General features: G+C 42.7%; 1 protein-coding gene across 1 annotated transcript; it reads right to left on the minus strand.

Moving 5' to 3' along the window:
• Positions 1-9,581: 9,581 nt before the first annotated feature.
• LOC103643269 (probable arabinosyltransferase ARAD1) lies at positions 9,582-11,819 on the minus strand. The gene is made up of 2 exons (XM_008666430.3): positions 10,364-11,819; positions 9,582-10,285 (listed from the first exon to the last, which is right to left on the minus strand). The coding sequence occupies exons 1-2, from the start codon at positions 11,387-11,389 to the stop codon at positions 9,776-9,778; spliced, it is 1,536 nt and encodes a 511-aa protein (XP_008664652.1). The 5' UTR covers positions 11,390-11,819; the 3' UTR covers positions 9,582-9,775.
• Between the last annotated feature and the right edge of the window lie 2,876 nt (positions 11,820-14,695).

Here is a 14,695-nt window from a genome sequence, read left to right on the forward strand (position 1 = left end):
GAAAGACGAAGTCAATAATTTGGCATCTACCTCACTGGAAAGTATTAGATGCCCATCGTGCAATCGATGTGATGCACCTCACAAATAATATTTGTGTTAACATACTTGATTTCTTAAGCACATATGAGAAGGAAAAAGATACACTAGAATCACGGGAGGACTTGAAAGACATGAAACAATGTGAAGGCCTGCACCTAGAAGAGAGGGATGGAAGACAAGATTATTTATGTCCCACTAGATACACTCTCAACAAGAAAGAGAAGGACATCATGTTTAAATGCTTGAACAATATCAAAGTTTTAGTTGGCTACTTCTCTAATGTGAAAAGGCTGATAAATATGAAGGACAAGACATTTGTGCACATAAAGTCTCATGACTATCATGTGTTGATGGCACAACTGCTTCATATTGTGTTGAGGGGTGTCACTCTAAATAATGTTAGAAAAACAATAATAAAGTTATACACTTTCTTGAATGTAGTGTCATAGAAGGTAATCGATCCATGCAACCTGGATAGGTTACAGAATAATGCTATGTAATGTTTGGTCAATTGTGAACTAATTTTTCCTCCTGCATTCTTTAATATTATGACACATATTATAGTTCACATTATCAAAAAGATCGGTATTCTTGGACCTGTATTTTACATAATATGTTGCCATTTGAGAGGTACATGGCAATTCTAAAGAAGTTTGTCCATAAACATTCTAGCCCTAAAGGATGCATTGCTAAGGGTTATGGGACAAAAGAGGTAAAGTTCTGTGTTGACTATATCGATGAACTTAAGCCAATTAGTGTTCCATTATCATATCATGAGGAGAGATTAGTGGGAAAAGAATCACTTGGAAGGAAAACAATATAGACTACTGATAAATTTCATTTGATAAAGCACATCACATAGTATTACAACAATGTTCTTTAGTGGCTCCATATATCTGGAGCAAAAGAACTTGCTACATTATAAAAACCTGGGGAACTCTGAGCCCTAGATTGCATCAACATATTGATACTTCTATAGATTGATTGCAACAATATCAGATAGTCAACGAGGGTATAGATAATCAATTGGCATGGTTGGCTAGGGACCCATCTTCCTTGATCTCGACATTCTAAGGATATGAAATAAATGAGTACATATTTTACACAGTATCACAAGACAACATGGGCACTAACTAAAATAGTGGTTACATCGACTAAAATATTTTGCCACAGACAATGATGGAAAAAAGAACTAATATTGTGGTTACATTGAGGAGATCTAAGAACTTGAGTATGGACCTTATTTGAAGATCCCTATATTTTATTGTCAATGGGTGATGTTGAATGGAGGTGGCATAATAGTTGACCCAAAGTACAGAATGGCTAATATTGACCTCAATATGACTTGCTATAGAAATGAAACATTCGCCTTGGCCAAGGATGCGACTCAAGTTTTTTATGTAATTAGTATGTCTATGAAACCAAAGTGAAAGCTAACAACAGCAAAAAATGTTCCATCCGATACACTACCTAGGCACCACATAGTTCTAGGGAAAAGGAAGATCATGAGAATTGAGGAGGTCAATGATGAAGAAGACTATAATTATCTTGAAGGTGCAACTCCATTTGCAGTACATGTTGACACAAGTATCTTGCTAGACAATGAAGATGCTCCCTACTAGTGATCTAATCATAATGAAGGAAGGCTTGTAAAGAAGAAGTGTAATTCTAAGAAGCAATAAGTTGTAATGAGGGGACACTTTGTCAAAGTATGAATTTCATTCAATACTTTTTATACGTTGACATTGTACCTAAAATCCTAAAACTAGAAGTACGACTCATCTTCCTCGTAGAAGCGATCTTTCATTAACAAATCAAAGATTCACAATTTATGAAGATGAAGGAAAGAACTACTCCCTTTGAAAAAGATCGAAGTAATTCAAAAACAACTATTGCATATATTACTGTATTAAACCCTATTTTGGGTTCTGACACATGGGCCCTTGGGTCTCGACATGTGGACCCAAGCACTCGAGAGAGGGTAGGACAAAGACATGACAAAACAAATGGCACATGGCTCAAAAAACGTCTTGCCTTGCGTGTCCCATTCAACTACAAGACGAGGGTATTTATAGGTTAACCAGGAGGGCATGGATCTAAGTACATTTATGCCCCTGGTTACCAACTATATTCTCGAAATATACTACGCAACGGGGCAATTACCGTACAATATCAGGCTACTCCTAATTATATTGAGATTCCTACCCGCCCGGGACCCTGACATGCGGGCCTGGTGAGTGGGCCCTCCTCATCCCGCGAAGTCTTTGACCTAGGAGTTGAGGTTTGGTCACCTTCGTCTTCTGCTCGCCTTTGACACCGAGGTCTTCACATATTTTGATGGGTGTGGCCGAATCGAAGGAGAGGGGACGATTTTGATTCTTGCGTGCCTAGCCTTAGTGGTCTTCATCCTCAAGGCGGCGAACCCCCAAGTCAGACTATCTTCATGCCTTCAGAGTTGCACTAGGGGGAATACGAGGACTCCCTGATGCCACAGCTCGCACAGGCCGAGCGTTGAAGGACCCGAGGTCTCAGATCGCGTCTGGGTTCTACACTCACATATGGGGTCAGTTTGGTTCCATTCGAAGTCCCCCGATGATTGGCTCGAGGTCTTTTTGGCCTTCATATCAACACCCTAAACCCTAAAGAAATGAAAAAAATATTTAGTAGTAAGTAAACTTCACATATTAATTATACATTTCTATACATTACTTTTCAAATTAATTTACACATACAATTATCAGTATTCATTTTTATATTAAGGTATAGGTATTAATTAATGTATATATAATAAAATACCCTTGGACTTTTAGTACCGGTTGATAAAAGAACAAATACTAAAAAGGTATATTTAGTACCGGTTCTTATTAACAACCAGTACCAAAGGATCTTTTTAGTTCTCATCTAGAGAGCTTTAGTACCGGTTCTTATTAACAGCCAGTATTAAAACCGATACTAAAGCTCTCTAGGCAGGAACTGAAAAAGTATTTTTAGTACCAGTTTGTTTTAATAACCAGTACTAAAGACCTTTTAGTACCGGTTCTTTTGAAGAATCGGTACTAATTCCTCCCCCTTTAAATATGACCTTCCATGCACAGTGAAACACATTTGTAACTTCACTCTATTCATCTCCTGGTCTGCCACCTTCCTTGCTCCACCGACGCCACTGCTTGTCCCTCATCCACCATGTGCTCCTGCTCTGCCATTGCTCGACCACCACCTATGTCACTGCTCTGCCACTAATCAAGGTACTAGATGGTGGTTCACCTCTTCACCTCTGTAATGCATATGTATGTACGGATGTCGTGATGCAAGGTCTTGATGCATAGATGAATCTTGTGATTATATGCATTGATGAATCCTTAATTCACTTTATTTTCCACATGATTATGTAATGTAGTCACAAAATACATACATGGATGGATCCTATAACTACACTTGTTCTTTTTAGAAAAAAACCACATTAGTATTCACCTCTATAATGTATATGTATGTATGCAGGCGCCCACACACTGTTAGATGCACATAACAACATGAAGAAAATTTTGTTTTATTGTGTCATGTGTCTTTGAGTTGGCCACTACTATGAAAATGTGTATGGAAAACCTCAAACTTACTTAACCAAAACTTGTTTGCAAGGGTTAGAGTTAATATCAATTAAATCTAGGCAAGTAGAGGCATCCTTTTTAATAGTTTTAGTAGTTTCAATTTTAGGTGCCTCGGGGGTGCTACCGATGTTTTCTAGCTTGGTACTTAGCTCATTATTGTGTATGCTAAGAATTTATATTTTTCTTAGGAAGCTATCAGTATAATTTTCCGAGCTAACTAACTTAGCCTTTAGTTTTTCATTCTTTTTAATTAATCTCTCATCGGTAGTTGAGGATGGCGCACTTGATTCTATTTGCCCAATTCTAGTTGCTAGTTCAACATTTCAATTTGCAAAGGTTTCAAATTTTTTGGGCAAAATTTTATAGTCATTTGTGAGCTAATCTATTTAGATTTAAGCATTTTAATTGAACCTTTTTGTTTTGTGTAAACCTCCCCCTAAAAAATGGACGATATGTGCAAGTTGTTTTGTAGAGGGTTTTTCATCCTCACTACTACTATTACTATCATACTCACTAGAGGATAGATCATTAGTGTTACCTTGTGACATAAGAAATTTGTGAGATGAGTGTGATGAAGAGGGATGATGGTAGCAGCTCCTTGGTGGGGTTTCATCTTCACTTGATGAATCATCCCATGTCTTGATTGTTGTGAGAGCTTGGTCTTTGCTTCTCCTTTTCTTAGGTGCAATCTTGTCTGGGCAATTGTCCCTAAAGTGATTCTTCTCCCCACAAATGTAGCATCTCTTTTTCTTTGTTCTTCTTTGTTGACGTTAAAGAGGATATCCTCTATCATAGGGTACACCCATGAGACTAATCTTGCAAATCATCCTCGTTACCTTTTTTACCTGTCGAATTGTATTTTCGTCCTTAGAGGATGAGGTGGATCGTTAATCATATTCATCTTCTTTACTTAAGGAACTTAAACTTTCAACCATTTTCTTGCCCTTCATCCTTTTGTGCTCTTCACATGTGAAGGGAATTCCTTTTGATGTAGCGAGTTCTTCTTGACACATCCGTCGTGACATTTCAAATGCTACAATCTTACCAATTAAGAATGTAGGGGTCATTTGGCTCTAGTCCTCCATATTATGAAGGATGGTAATGGTGCTCTAATATTTTTGTTGTGGTAATATGGAGATGATCTTTCATATAATGTCTACATCACCTAGCTTATTAATACCAATAGAATTAAGCTTTAATATTTAAATTTAATCGTGAACACATATATTTAACAAGCTCATCATCTTTTATTGTAAAAGAATTATATTCATTTAAAGCTAGGCAATGCTTTTTGCTCAAGAACATTGCTTGTGTAGTTAGCTAAATCTCATCAGTAGTTTTTTATGTAAATATTTGATTAAAAATGTCAATATTAAGAGATTCATACAAGCAATTTTTAGCTCGAGCATTAAAATAAATTTCATTTTCTTCACTCGCGGTGGACTTCTCGGGATTTCTAGGGGGTTCAACCCGTCACGAGTGACTTTCCAAATACCTAGATCAATGACCTATAGGTAGCAAGCCATTCTAGCACTATAATAGGGAAAATTAGTGTCGTCTAAGTGAAGTGGCCTATGTGTATCCATACGTCCCACTCTTAATAGTGTCGGCTTAATGACGGTAAAGCCAAAAGATTTCTAATGTCCACTGGCTCTAATACCACTTGTAGAAAAATATGATGCATAAGAGGGGGTTGAATCAGGACATGTATATTTCATTATAATCTAGGCCTCTAAATTTTATCTCTTAAACAAAACCTATGTGGATAACCAAGCAAGCTAGTGCAACTAAGGTTTTGTCTAAGTGTTTCTACCTCTACCAAAAATATGAGTTTAACATCCTAGGTTCCAGTCCTATCAACTAGCCTATTAACTAAGATAATATGATAATGCACACAACCAAAAACAACAATATACATGCAAAAGCTTAAATGCGACAGGTATACAAAATCCCATAGTTGTACCGGTAATTTTACCAAGGCATCAAGAACCACACAATGTTCTTACTAATCCTTGTTGGTGCCCGGCCAAGCACCCAATCAGGTAATTCTGTAGTTAGTCGCAAGCCTTATCTACTCACAAGTGGTGCTATGCTTTCGGCCTCACTCGGATGCTCCCCGCCGTTTCCACTATTGAGCGTCCGACTAAAACGCCGCAGGCCTAGTTCCCTCTGATACAAGGTGGCAACCACACCCCAAACGCGGTAGGTGTGATCTCGCAAGATTCTCATCCCACTTGGTGTAATTACAATGACGACACACACAAGCATCAAGGGATTTGAGGGCATCTAATTCGCTCTAATCAACTTAGCATAACCTCGAGCAAGTGCTATAGCAGTGGTCTAACTAACTTAAGCACTTTACAAAGTACCTACACTTATCATCAAGTGATTCTATTAAGCACTTAGGTGTCTAAGAGCTACTGAATGAAGTATCAACTTCTTGGCAATGTATCTGAGCTCCCACACTTGTGTATGGCTGGTTAGGATGGTATTTATAATCCCATACTCAAAAAGAGGCGTTGGTAAGGTGGTGAACTTTTCTGTGTGGCACTAGACATGTCTGGTGCACCACAATACATGTCTGATGCCTCCCACGTCGACTAGCCATTGCCAACCGTTGAGCGTCTAGGTATCCGATGTGCCATCGGTGATACACTGGACATGTATAGTGCCTTATACCCGGCTCAGTTGCATTTTGCATCCTCTCTAAGTGTCACATCTAGTGCGAAGTCCGATGTTGCACTGGACAAGTCCGGTGCCCTTTAACTCCTAGGGTCATCGTGTAGTGCTCTCTGCATGCCCATAGTGACTCATATCTAGTGCACTATGGTATCCATTGCACTCAGTATTTTAGCCCTGTCTTCAGCCTAGGCAACACATCTATCTTGTGCGACATCCAGTGTACCACTGGACACATCCAATGCACTATGTGTAGCATGTTTTCCTTACGTCTTCATGTTTCTTCACTCGGGCTTCTCTTGTCATGTGTCTTGGACTCTTGCATGATCTTCATAAGTCTTTCAATGAGTCTTCTGATGTCTTTCCTTGGTGTTGATATGCTTGATCACCTCATTGTCTTTGTCCAAGTCCATGCTGCATCGCCTTTTGAACTATAAACATAAATACTAGCAAAATATATTAGTCAAAATGGTTATTTTGATCATCAAACACCAAAACCTTAATTGGACCAAGGTCCATTTTTCTTACACTCAAGTCTTGTAACTGGCTGACAAAGCCATCATGACAAGATTAACAACTATAATCTCCTAACAAAGCCACCAAACACATTTTTATGTGAACCTAGTGATGTTTTAGTCATCGTGCCTAGTGAGACAAGAGAGAGGAAGAGAGAGGGGGGGGGGGTAAATATGATAAGGCCTTTTAATAAGAGACCACATGTGATCTTACTATTGTATGCAATTTTGTTGCCTTCTTGACCCATGCCTTTACTAGTCATCTTTTTTCTTTCACGATTTGTTAGATCCACCCTTGCTAATTTTGCTCTTTGCTATGGATGATTCTTCGATGCTCAACACCTTCAAAGGCATGGGTCTTGAACGAGGAGGGCCTAGATAATACGTGAGAGATTCTTCACTGAGTTTACCTACCGCTCTTGGACTTATATCCACTCAGCAGTCTATGAGATGGAGCTCCTATGGCAGGAAGATAGCAAGTATGTGATTCTTTATGAACATCTTATTGTTTGGGTCCAATATCCTGTTTTTAATTTCTTTCGTAGCATGCTTGACTTCTACGACCTCCAGCTTGGGCATCTTACACCCAATGTCATTGGTGCCTACTCCATATTCACTATTTTTGTGGAGCTTTTGTTGGGTGCAACGAGAACATCTTTGGTAAGGTATACTTTCAGTTGTGCACTAGACCCTAGAGTCACTACCACTACATCTCCACATATTTCTCTAGAAAGTGGGAGCACTAGAGGGCATCCTATATCTACGAAATGATGTGCTAGAGCAATCTCCTAGAGCTACTGGTGGGGAGCTAGACGTGGACATGTCATGGTGGAAGGATGTCCTAGAGATTGATGTAGGTTGGGAACCTATGCTCGTGAGGTGTAGGGAATGGTGACACCTAAGAGGTAGGGGTTGAATTAGGCAATCTAATTTCTTTGTAATTTGTGGTTTCTATTTTCCCTTAATAAAACCTATGTGAAAAACTAAAAATTGATATGTGCAACTACGGTTTTGACTAAATGTTGCTATATCTACCACAAGAGTTATGCAACCTAGGTTCCAATCCTATCCACCAACCTAAATCTAAGCTAGAAAAAGCACATAACCAAAGTAATGCAATAGAAATGTGGAAGTTTAAACGTGATAGATATATAAGCCCATGGTGATACATTGGTATGTTTACTAAGGTATCATGAAGCGCACGAGCTTCCTCCTATTCCTTGTTGGAGCCCTACACAAGGGAATACCCACCAAGAGGTAAGCTCCCAATCAGGTAACTCCATGGATATCCCTAGGTATTCGCCCACGCGCAACTGTTGGTCTAGCTTTAGTCTCTCCTAGATGGTCCCCACCATCTCCACTATCGAGTTGGGCCTTATTCTCTCTAGTCCACGGTGGTGGCCACGTCACAAATGTAGTTGGTGTGATCACGCAAGACTTACAAGCTCCACTTGGTCAATTATAATGGCACGCACAAGCACCTTAGGTTTAAGGGTATCTAACCTCACTTCTATTGACTAGGAAAATCCTAAAGCAATCATTAATACAACAATCTAACTAACTTAAGCACTTCACAAAGCACCTACGCTAATCACTAAGTGATCTTTGAGCAATTAGGTGTCTAGAGCTATATGATTAAAGTCTCAACTCTCTAGCAATGTTCTTAGCTCTCACACATCTCAAATGGCTGGTTAGGGTGGTATATATAGCCCATAAGTCAAAAACTAGTCATTGAAAGTAATACAGAATTTCTGTGTACTCACCGGACACTCTGGTGCAGGCACTGTACATGCTAGTGCGTGTCCATATCAAGCTGTTGTCGATCATTTGAGTAAGGGCATATGATGTTTTGACCGGTGTTACATCGAACAAGTTCCGTTCATTATAGCCCTTCTCGGGTTGTTGTGGAACCTATCAGAGTATCCTATCCGGTAGATATCTAGTGGTACACCAGACACATCTAGTGTGTTATGGATCTCCCTAAACATGTTGTAGACCTCTCCAAGTGCCATATCTAGTGCCCTGTCCGGTACGATGTATGGTGCACATATATGTGTCTAGTGTACTTTGTTTCTGTAGCCCTTTCTTTAGTACATTGCAACTCTTATCCAGTGTTTTATCTTATGCTCATGGGACACATCCCATGTTGTTGAGCAGCTTGTTTTTCTTTGTTTCTTCATGTCTTTTTCTTCGGGCTTCTTTCTTCTTATGTCTTAGCCTCTTGCATGATCTTTGTAGATCCTCAATGATTCTGCTAATGTCTTGCTTGAGGTGTTGATCTTCTCAATCGCCATTTTATCTTCGTTCAAAGCCATGTGGCATCCTTTGAACTATGTCCACAAACACTAGCAAATAATATTAGTTCAAATGGTTATATTGATTATCAAACACCAAAACTCAATAATTAAATGTGCCTTGGTTCGTTTTCCTTTTACTCCACCGTATTAAAAAATGAAATCACGAGGCTATCTCAACTAGAATGGTTTGATTCCTCAAACTAAAAATATTAAATATTACATATTCTTTTGAGAATTTCTTATTGTTTTCGCTTTAATCTGAAACATTTTCTACTGTTTCTACAATGTTTTGTCTTTATGAATTGCAGCTGCAGCAGTCCGAACAGCTGTCTTTAATACGAAGCGAACATCTTACCTATTATTTATTAATTTTCCCTAACGTGTGTCCCTTGAGAATTAACGCGAAAAACTGTCGGAGACCACTAATTAATAACAATAAGTAATACTAGATTAAGATAGTGCATTTTATGCTTTCAAGTCTCACATCTCTATTTCTTTTAGGGAAGTAAACATTACAAAAATGACACCTATTCACCCGTTATTACCTTTATGTCAGTTAAGTCTAAAAAAATCATCTGCACAGTGCAACTGACGAATCTTGCCACATCCAGACTTCCGCGCTCGGTGGCCTTGATCATATTCATACAGAAACCGTCCTGTGGAATCTAGCGCGCTTGTGAAGCTGCAGCTGCACCGAATGCATCTTCCGCGCCACTGCGCTCCATGTCATCTGGACAGCATCACCTGACCGTGAAGGGTACTGGTACTCGAAATGGTGAGTCACCTTCTTCAATCTCATCCACATCTTGGTCCACTCCTCGCGCGATATGCCCCGTAGCAGCCGTAGTAGGAATCCCTTCTTGGCGGCGTCGGCGGAGCGCACGAACACGCAGAACTCCGAGTAGTCGAGCATGTCCTCAAATGGCAACTCGATGTCGTCGCTGATGATGACCGGGACACAGTGGCTGACGATGGCGTCGAAGAGCCGGTTCGAGGACGGCGTGTCGCCGGCGATGTTGAGGCAGAACTTCGACGTGGACATCCCGGCGGTGGCGCGCCGGATGCCGTTCTGCCGGACGCTGCCGTAGGTGAAGTGCACGTCGCGCTCGTCCTTGAGCAGATGGTACAGCTTCTGGCGAACCTTCCCGCCCTGAAACGCCGGCCGGCCTGCTCATACCTCAAAAAAGCTTCCGGGAAGGGAATCACGAGAACAGAACAAAGGACTTACAGCTTTCCGATGGATGGCCCCTTGGAAGTATGCGAGGATGGGACGTTGCTCGAACGATGGCGAGTCGCCATCGCCTAAGGAGCGGAGGACGTGCTTGTACGGTGCGATGACGTCCTTCTTGAGGTTGGCAACGTCCGGCGAGTACCTCCCGAAGTCAGACAACACGAACATGGCGGCGCTGAGCTTCTTCCGTGCCTCCATCAAGCTGTTGGGGTGGTGCGGCACGATGAGGTGGTTCTTGCCGCCCCACCTCCTCCACTCCTCCTTCCGCATCAGGTACTTGACCAGCTCGGCCTGCAGGACCCTGTTCCTGCTCACCCTCTCCCCGCGGCGGAGCTTCGAGTGGCGGTTGTAGCTCAGTGACGCGAAGAACGGCACGAAGAAGACGTTGGCGAGGCTCGCGTTCGTCACCCTGACGGCGACACAGGGCCTGTCTCTGACCACGTCGCTGCCGGGCGGCAGGGCGGAGGACAGGATGTCCAGCGTGAGCCAGTACGCCACGCTGTGCTGCAGGTTGAGCCCGCCGGGGTAGTGCGGCGCGGCGTGGGCGTCGCGGACGTCGGGCCACGCCAGCTTCCCCTTCCGTTCCCACCCGAGCATGCCGAAATGGAACTCCGCCGGCAGGTCGTACATATACACCCTGAGCGCCGCGCTGTCCGCGTCGCACCTCTCGCTCCGTTCCCGTTCCGCTTCTCCTGCCAGCGGCTCCCGGAGCACCGGATCACCCAATTTCACCGAGCCCGCCGTGACGTTACTGGTCACCGGCACGGCCTGCGGCGCCGCCGAGGTCCACGCTGGGTCGCCGGCGGGGTGCCTCTGCCTGTCTTCTAGGCCTGTGAATGCGGGCGTCTTGTCGACATCGCGCATCACGAAAGCAGAGTAAGGCATGGCGACGTTGATCCTGGAATTGACGAGAGCCCAGCAGAACAGGGCCAGGAGGGAGACGGCCATGAAGACCACGAAACGAACGACCCTCCGGCGCTCAGGCGGCGGCAATGGCTGCATCTTCCTCTCCACCACCACCATGCAGCAAAACAGCACGCAGGTGAATCAAATTCAACTCACCATTTTGCATCCTCAGGAACCATCGTACAAGAACGGAGCGGTAGCTGGTGATTCAATATCAAAGGACGCCTCCTCGGGTTCGTAATTTCCATGGATCTCAAACAACACCGGACCACACCATGAGATTAATGAAAGACAAGCAAGTCGCAAAAAAAAAGGATATCGACCTTTGCCTTTGCGTTGGATATGTGCATGCTGATCCTAGAAGGATGGGTGCCCATTGAACATTTCAATTGCATGTTTTCGCCCAAAAAATAAGCGCGGAGGCCCACCGATTTGTCGATGGTCAATGAGGGTGAGATTGAAAGCTCCGGTATGCATTGGTGCTGATCTGGTCACCAATCACTACAAGGTATATCGATGTTGATGCTCTTTATGGCATCACGGACCGTTCGCGACCTAGGGTCGGACGGTCTGTGATATGCGGCAGGAGCTAAGTCTTCTCTGTTCCGAGCAAGACGTTTTGCATCTGATTACCAAACGGCCCACGTGTACGCAAAGGTGGCGGCATTTGCCAACATCACATGGATCTAACCGCCCAGGAGGGACCCCGTCAGGGAGGAGATATCCTAGGTTTTGTCTTGGAATCGACAGAAGAAGTCTACATTACTGTCTACACATAGGACAAAAGTAAAAGAACATAAGATATATTGATTTGGTTTCATTGTTGGTTGTTCAATCGATCGTACCCCTTCAAATACATAAGGGGAGGCATGGACCCATTCCTACACGTCCTCCAATAACTCCCACAAGTTTAGAGGGATAAACACAAGTGGAGATAGGAGTTAATCCGCATGATCTGATCTAATCGTGGACTCTCTGAGCCTGAGGGCGGACCGTTCGTAGGCCGGCCCATGTGGGCTTTAGGGCCGAACCGTCCGACCGCGCCCAGTGCTAGAAACAGTGCTCAACACATGTCCCCTGCCTTTTTGGGAAGCTGAGCGAACCAAAAGCACTGGTGCAAACTAGAAATAACTCGATGTGATAACATCGTTTTTTCTAAGCATCTTGCCACATACTAGGATGATATTGCTTTAAGAAACGACCATTCAGCGCCTTGGGTAGGTCCCCACCTTGCAAAGTTTGCAGCATGTAGGCATTACCCACTATCACCTGTGTGATTCTGTAAGGGCCTTCCTAGCTTGTTGACCATTTGTCAAATTTCTAGTCTCTACTTCTTAGTGACAAGACGGTCTTCCACACCAGATCTTCAACTTGAAATAACTTAGCCTTGACCTTCTTGTTGTAAGCTTTGGCAACCATGACCTTGTCTTTCTCGATCTCTCTAGAGCCACCAGTCTTTTATCAGTTACTTCATACTTTATCAATATTGTCCATCATCAAATTATAATAATCTTCGACAATTAGACCGTTCTGTCTGGCAAACCTAGAAGCATTTAAGCTTATCTCCACACGCAAGACAACCTCCTTTCCATAAACAAGCTCAAAAGGAGACTTTAATAACACAGTGTTTAGATATTCTATGAGCCCACAAAGCCTCAGACAAAACCTTATGCCAATGCCTAGGATAATCAAATATCTTCTTTTTTATAAGGCTAATCAATGTCTTGTTACTAGACTTGGCCTGTCTATTGGCCTGAGCATAATACAGAGAAGAATTAAGCAATTTGATCTTATATAATTCAGCAAACACACGTAACTCCTTTGACATAAAAGAAGTCCCCTGATCCATAGTCAAAGTTTGGGGAATGTCGAATCTATGAATGATATGCTTAGTTGTAAACTCAATTATCTCTTTATGTGTCTTGTTCTTCAGAGTAACAACTTTAGTCCATTTGGTAAAGTAGTCTGTGGCCACCAACACAAACTGATGTCACTTTGATGACGAAGAATGAATTTCTCCTACAAAGTCCAAGCCCCACCCCTAAAGGGCCACGACTTGATAATAGGATGTATTTCAACTGCCAGGACTAGTTGCAGACCACCAAACTTCTGACATACTTGACACCCTCTGTAGTATTTAAATCAGCTATCATGTTGGGCCAATAGAAGCCGGATCTTCTCAATAGTCACTTCATCTTTGGAGCCAATTGATGAGTACCACAAATCCCTTCATGTACTTTGGTGTCACACCCGGATTTAGGGGCCAAACCCGGGCGCGAATCAAATGTTTGCTAGGATCAAGTCTCACACATATGATGACTCATGGTACAGAAACGAATGTCACATCTTTAATATATAATGGAGGTCTGTATAAAATAGTTTAATAATTATATCATACAAAGACAACGATCCAACAACCATAGTTGACTAGGAGGCGATGGCCTAGACCTCTCACGAACTCATCATGGCATCCTTCATGCTCCTTATCTTGTGGTACCTGTTCTTGACCTGGGGATGTAAGTACAACAAGGGTGAGCTCACATATGTTCATCGCTCAACAAGTTTGTGGGGAATAATGTGCATGAGCTCACTTACATTGGGGCTCATGTGAAGTGTAAGGCTTACCAAAGAAGATGGTTGAAGCTGAGTATTGCTTTTAAAGTTGGTCAAAGTTTTATTAGCAGTTACTAAGTATAAGTAGATACCACCCTAAATAATAAGATATCACAATTAATAATAACACCCACAATGCAATGCAAATGACAAATTAAGTTTAATTCTATAAATTAATTATGTGAGAGTCCTCTTGACCGTGAGCATGGCTGATATACCAGTTTTACACTCTGCAGAGGTTGCACATCTTTACCCACAAGTCGTGTTACCCATCTGCCATGGGGTCATGAATCTCATACACCTCTACCGAGGAGGCGAGGCAGGGTAGCACTACGAGGCCTTCCAAAGTTCCACTAGTTTGAGAAAACCCACTATGGATTCAGGAAGAAGGAAGCATAGGAATCCCTCGTCTGAAAAGCCATCGTAGCAGTTCGACCCGAGGACTTCCCTATACTCTGCAGCGAGGCCTCCCCGCTTGCCCCTTTTGGGTAAGGTAATCTCTCACTAGTTTTCCTAATTACTTGGCCAAGGGCGTCCCATCCCACCCTTGTGGTAGCACTGTTATCTCAAGTTAACTCCATGTTCCAATTAACACAATAGTCTTGTCGGGGACCATAATTAGGGGTACCCTCAAGGCTCCTAATTCTCAGCTGGTAACCCCCATCAGCATAAAGCTGCAAAGGCCTGATGGGTGCGAATAAGTCAGGGATCAGTCCATTCGAGGGACCCGATCACGCCTCGCCCGAGCCTAGCCTCGGACAAAGGCAGCCGACCCAGGAGGATCTCCGCCTCGCCCGAGGCCCCCTCCAG

Source organism: Zea mays, chromosome 1 (assembly GCF_902167145.1).
Source record: "Zea mays cultivar B73 chromosome 1, Zm-B73-REFERENCE-NAM-5.0, whole genome shotgun sequence".
NCBI classification, from domain to species: Eukaryota; Viridiplantae; Streptophyta; class Magnoliopsida; order Poales; family Poaceae; genus Zea; species Zea mays.

What these genes read in the sequence shown, in the direction of transcription:
- LOC103643269 (XM_008666430.3), bottom strand. Translation starts at nt 11,389, where the DNA reads ATGGTGGTGGTGGAGAGGAAGATGCAGCCATTGCCGCCGCCTGAGCGC. An exon ending in GGGCCATCCATCGGAAAGCT is followed by an intron (nt 10,286 to 10,363) that starts GTAAGTCCTTTG and finishes CCGGCGTTTCAG; the next exon opens with GGCGGGAAGGTTCGCCAGAA.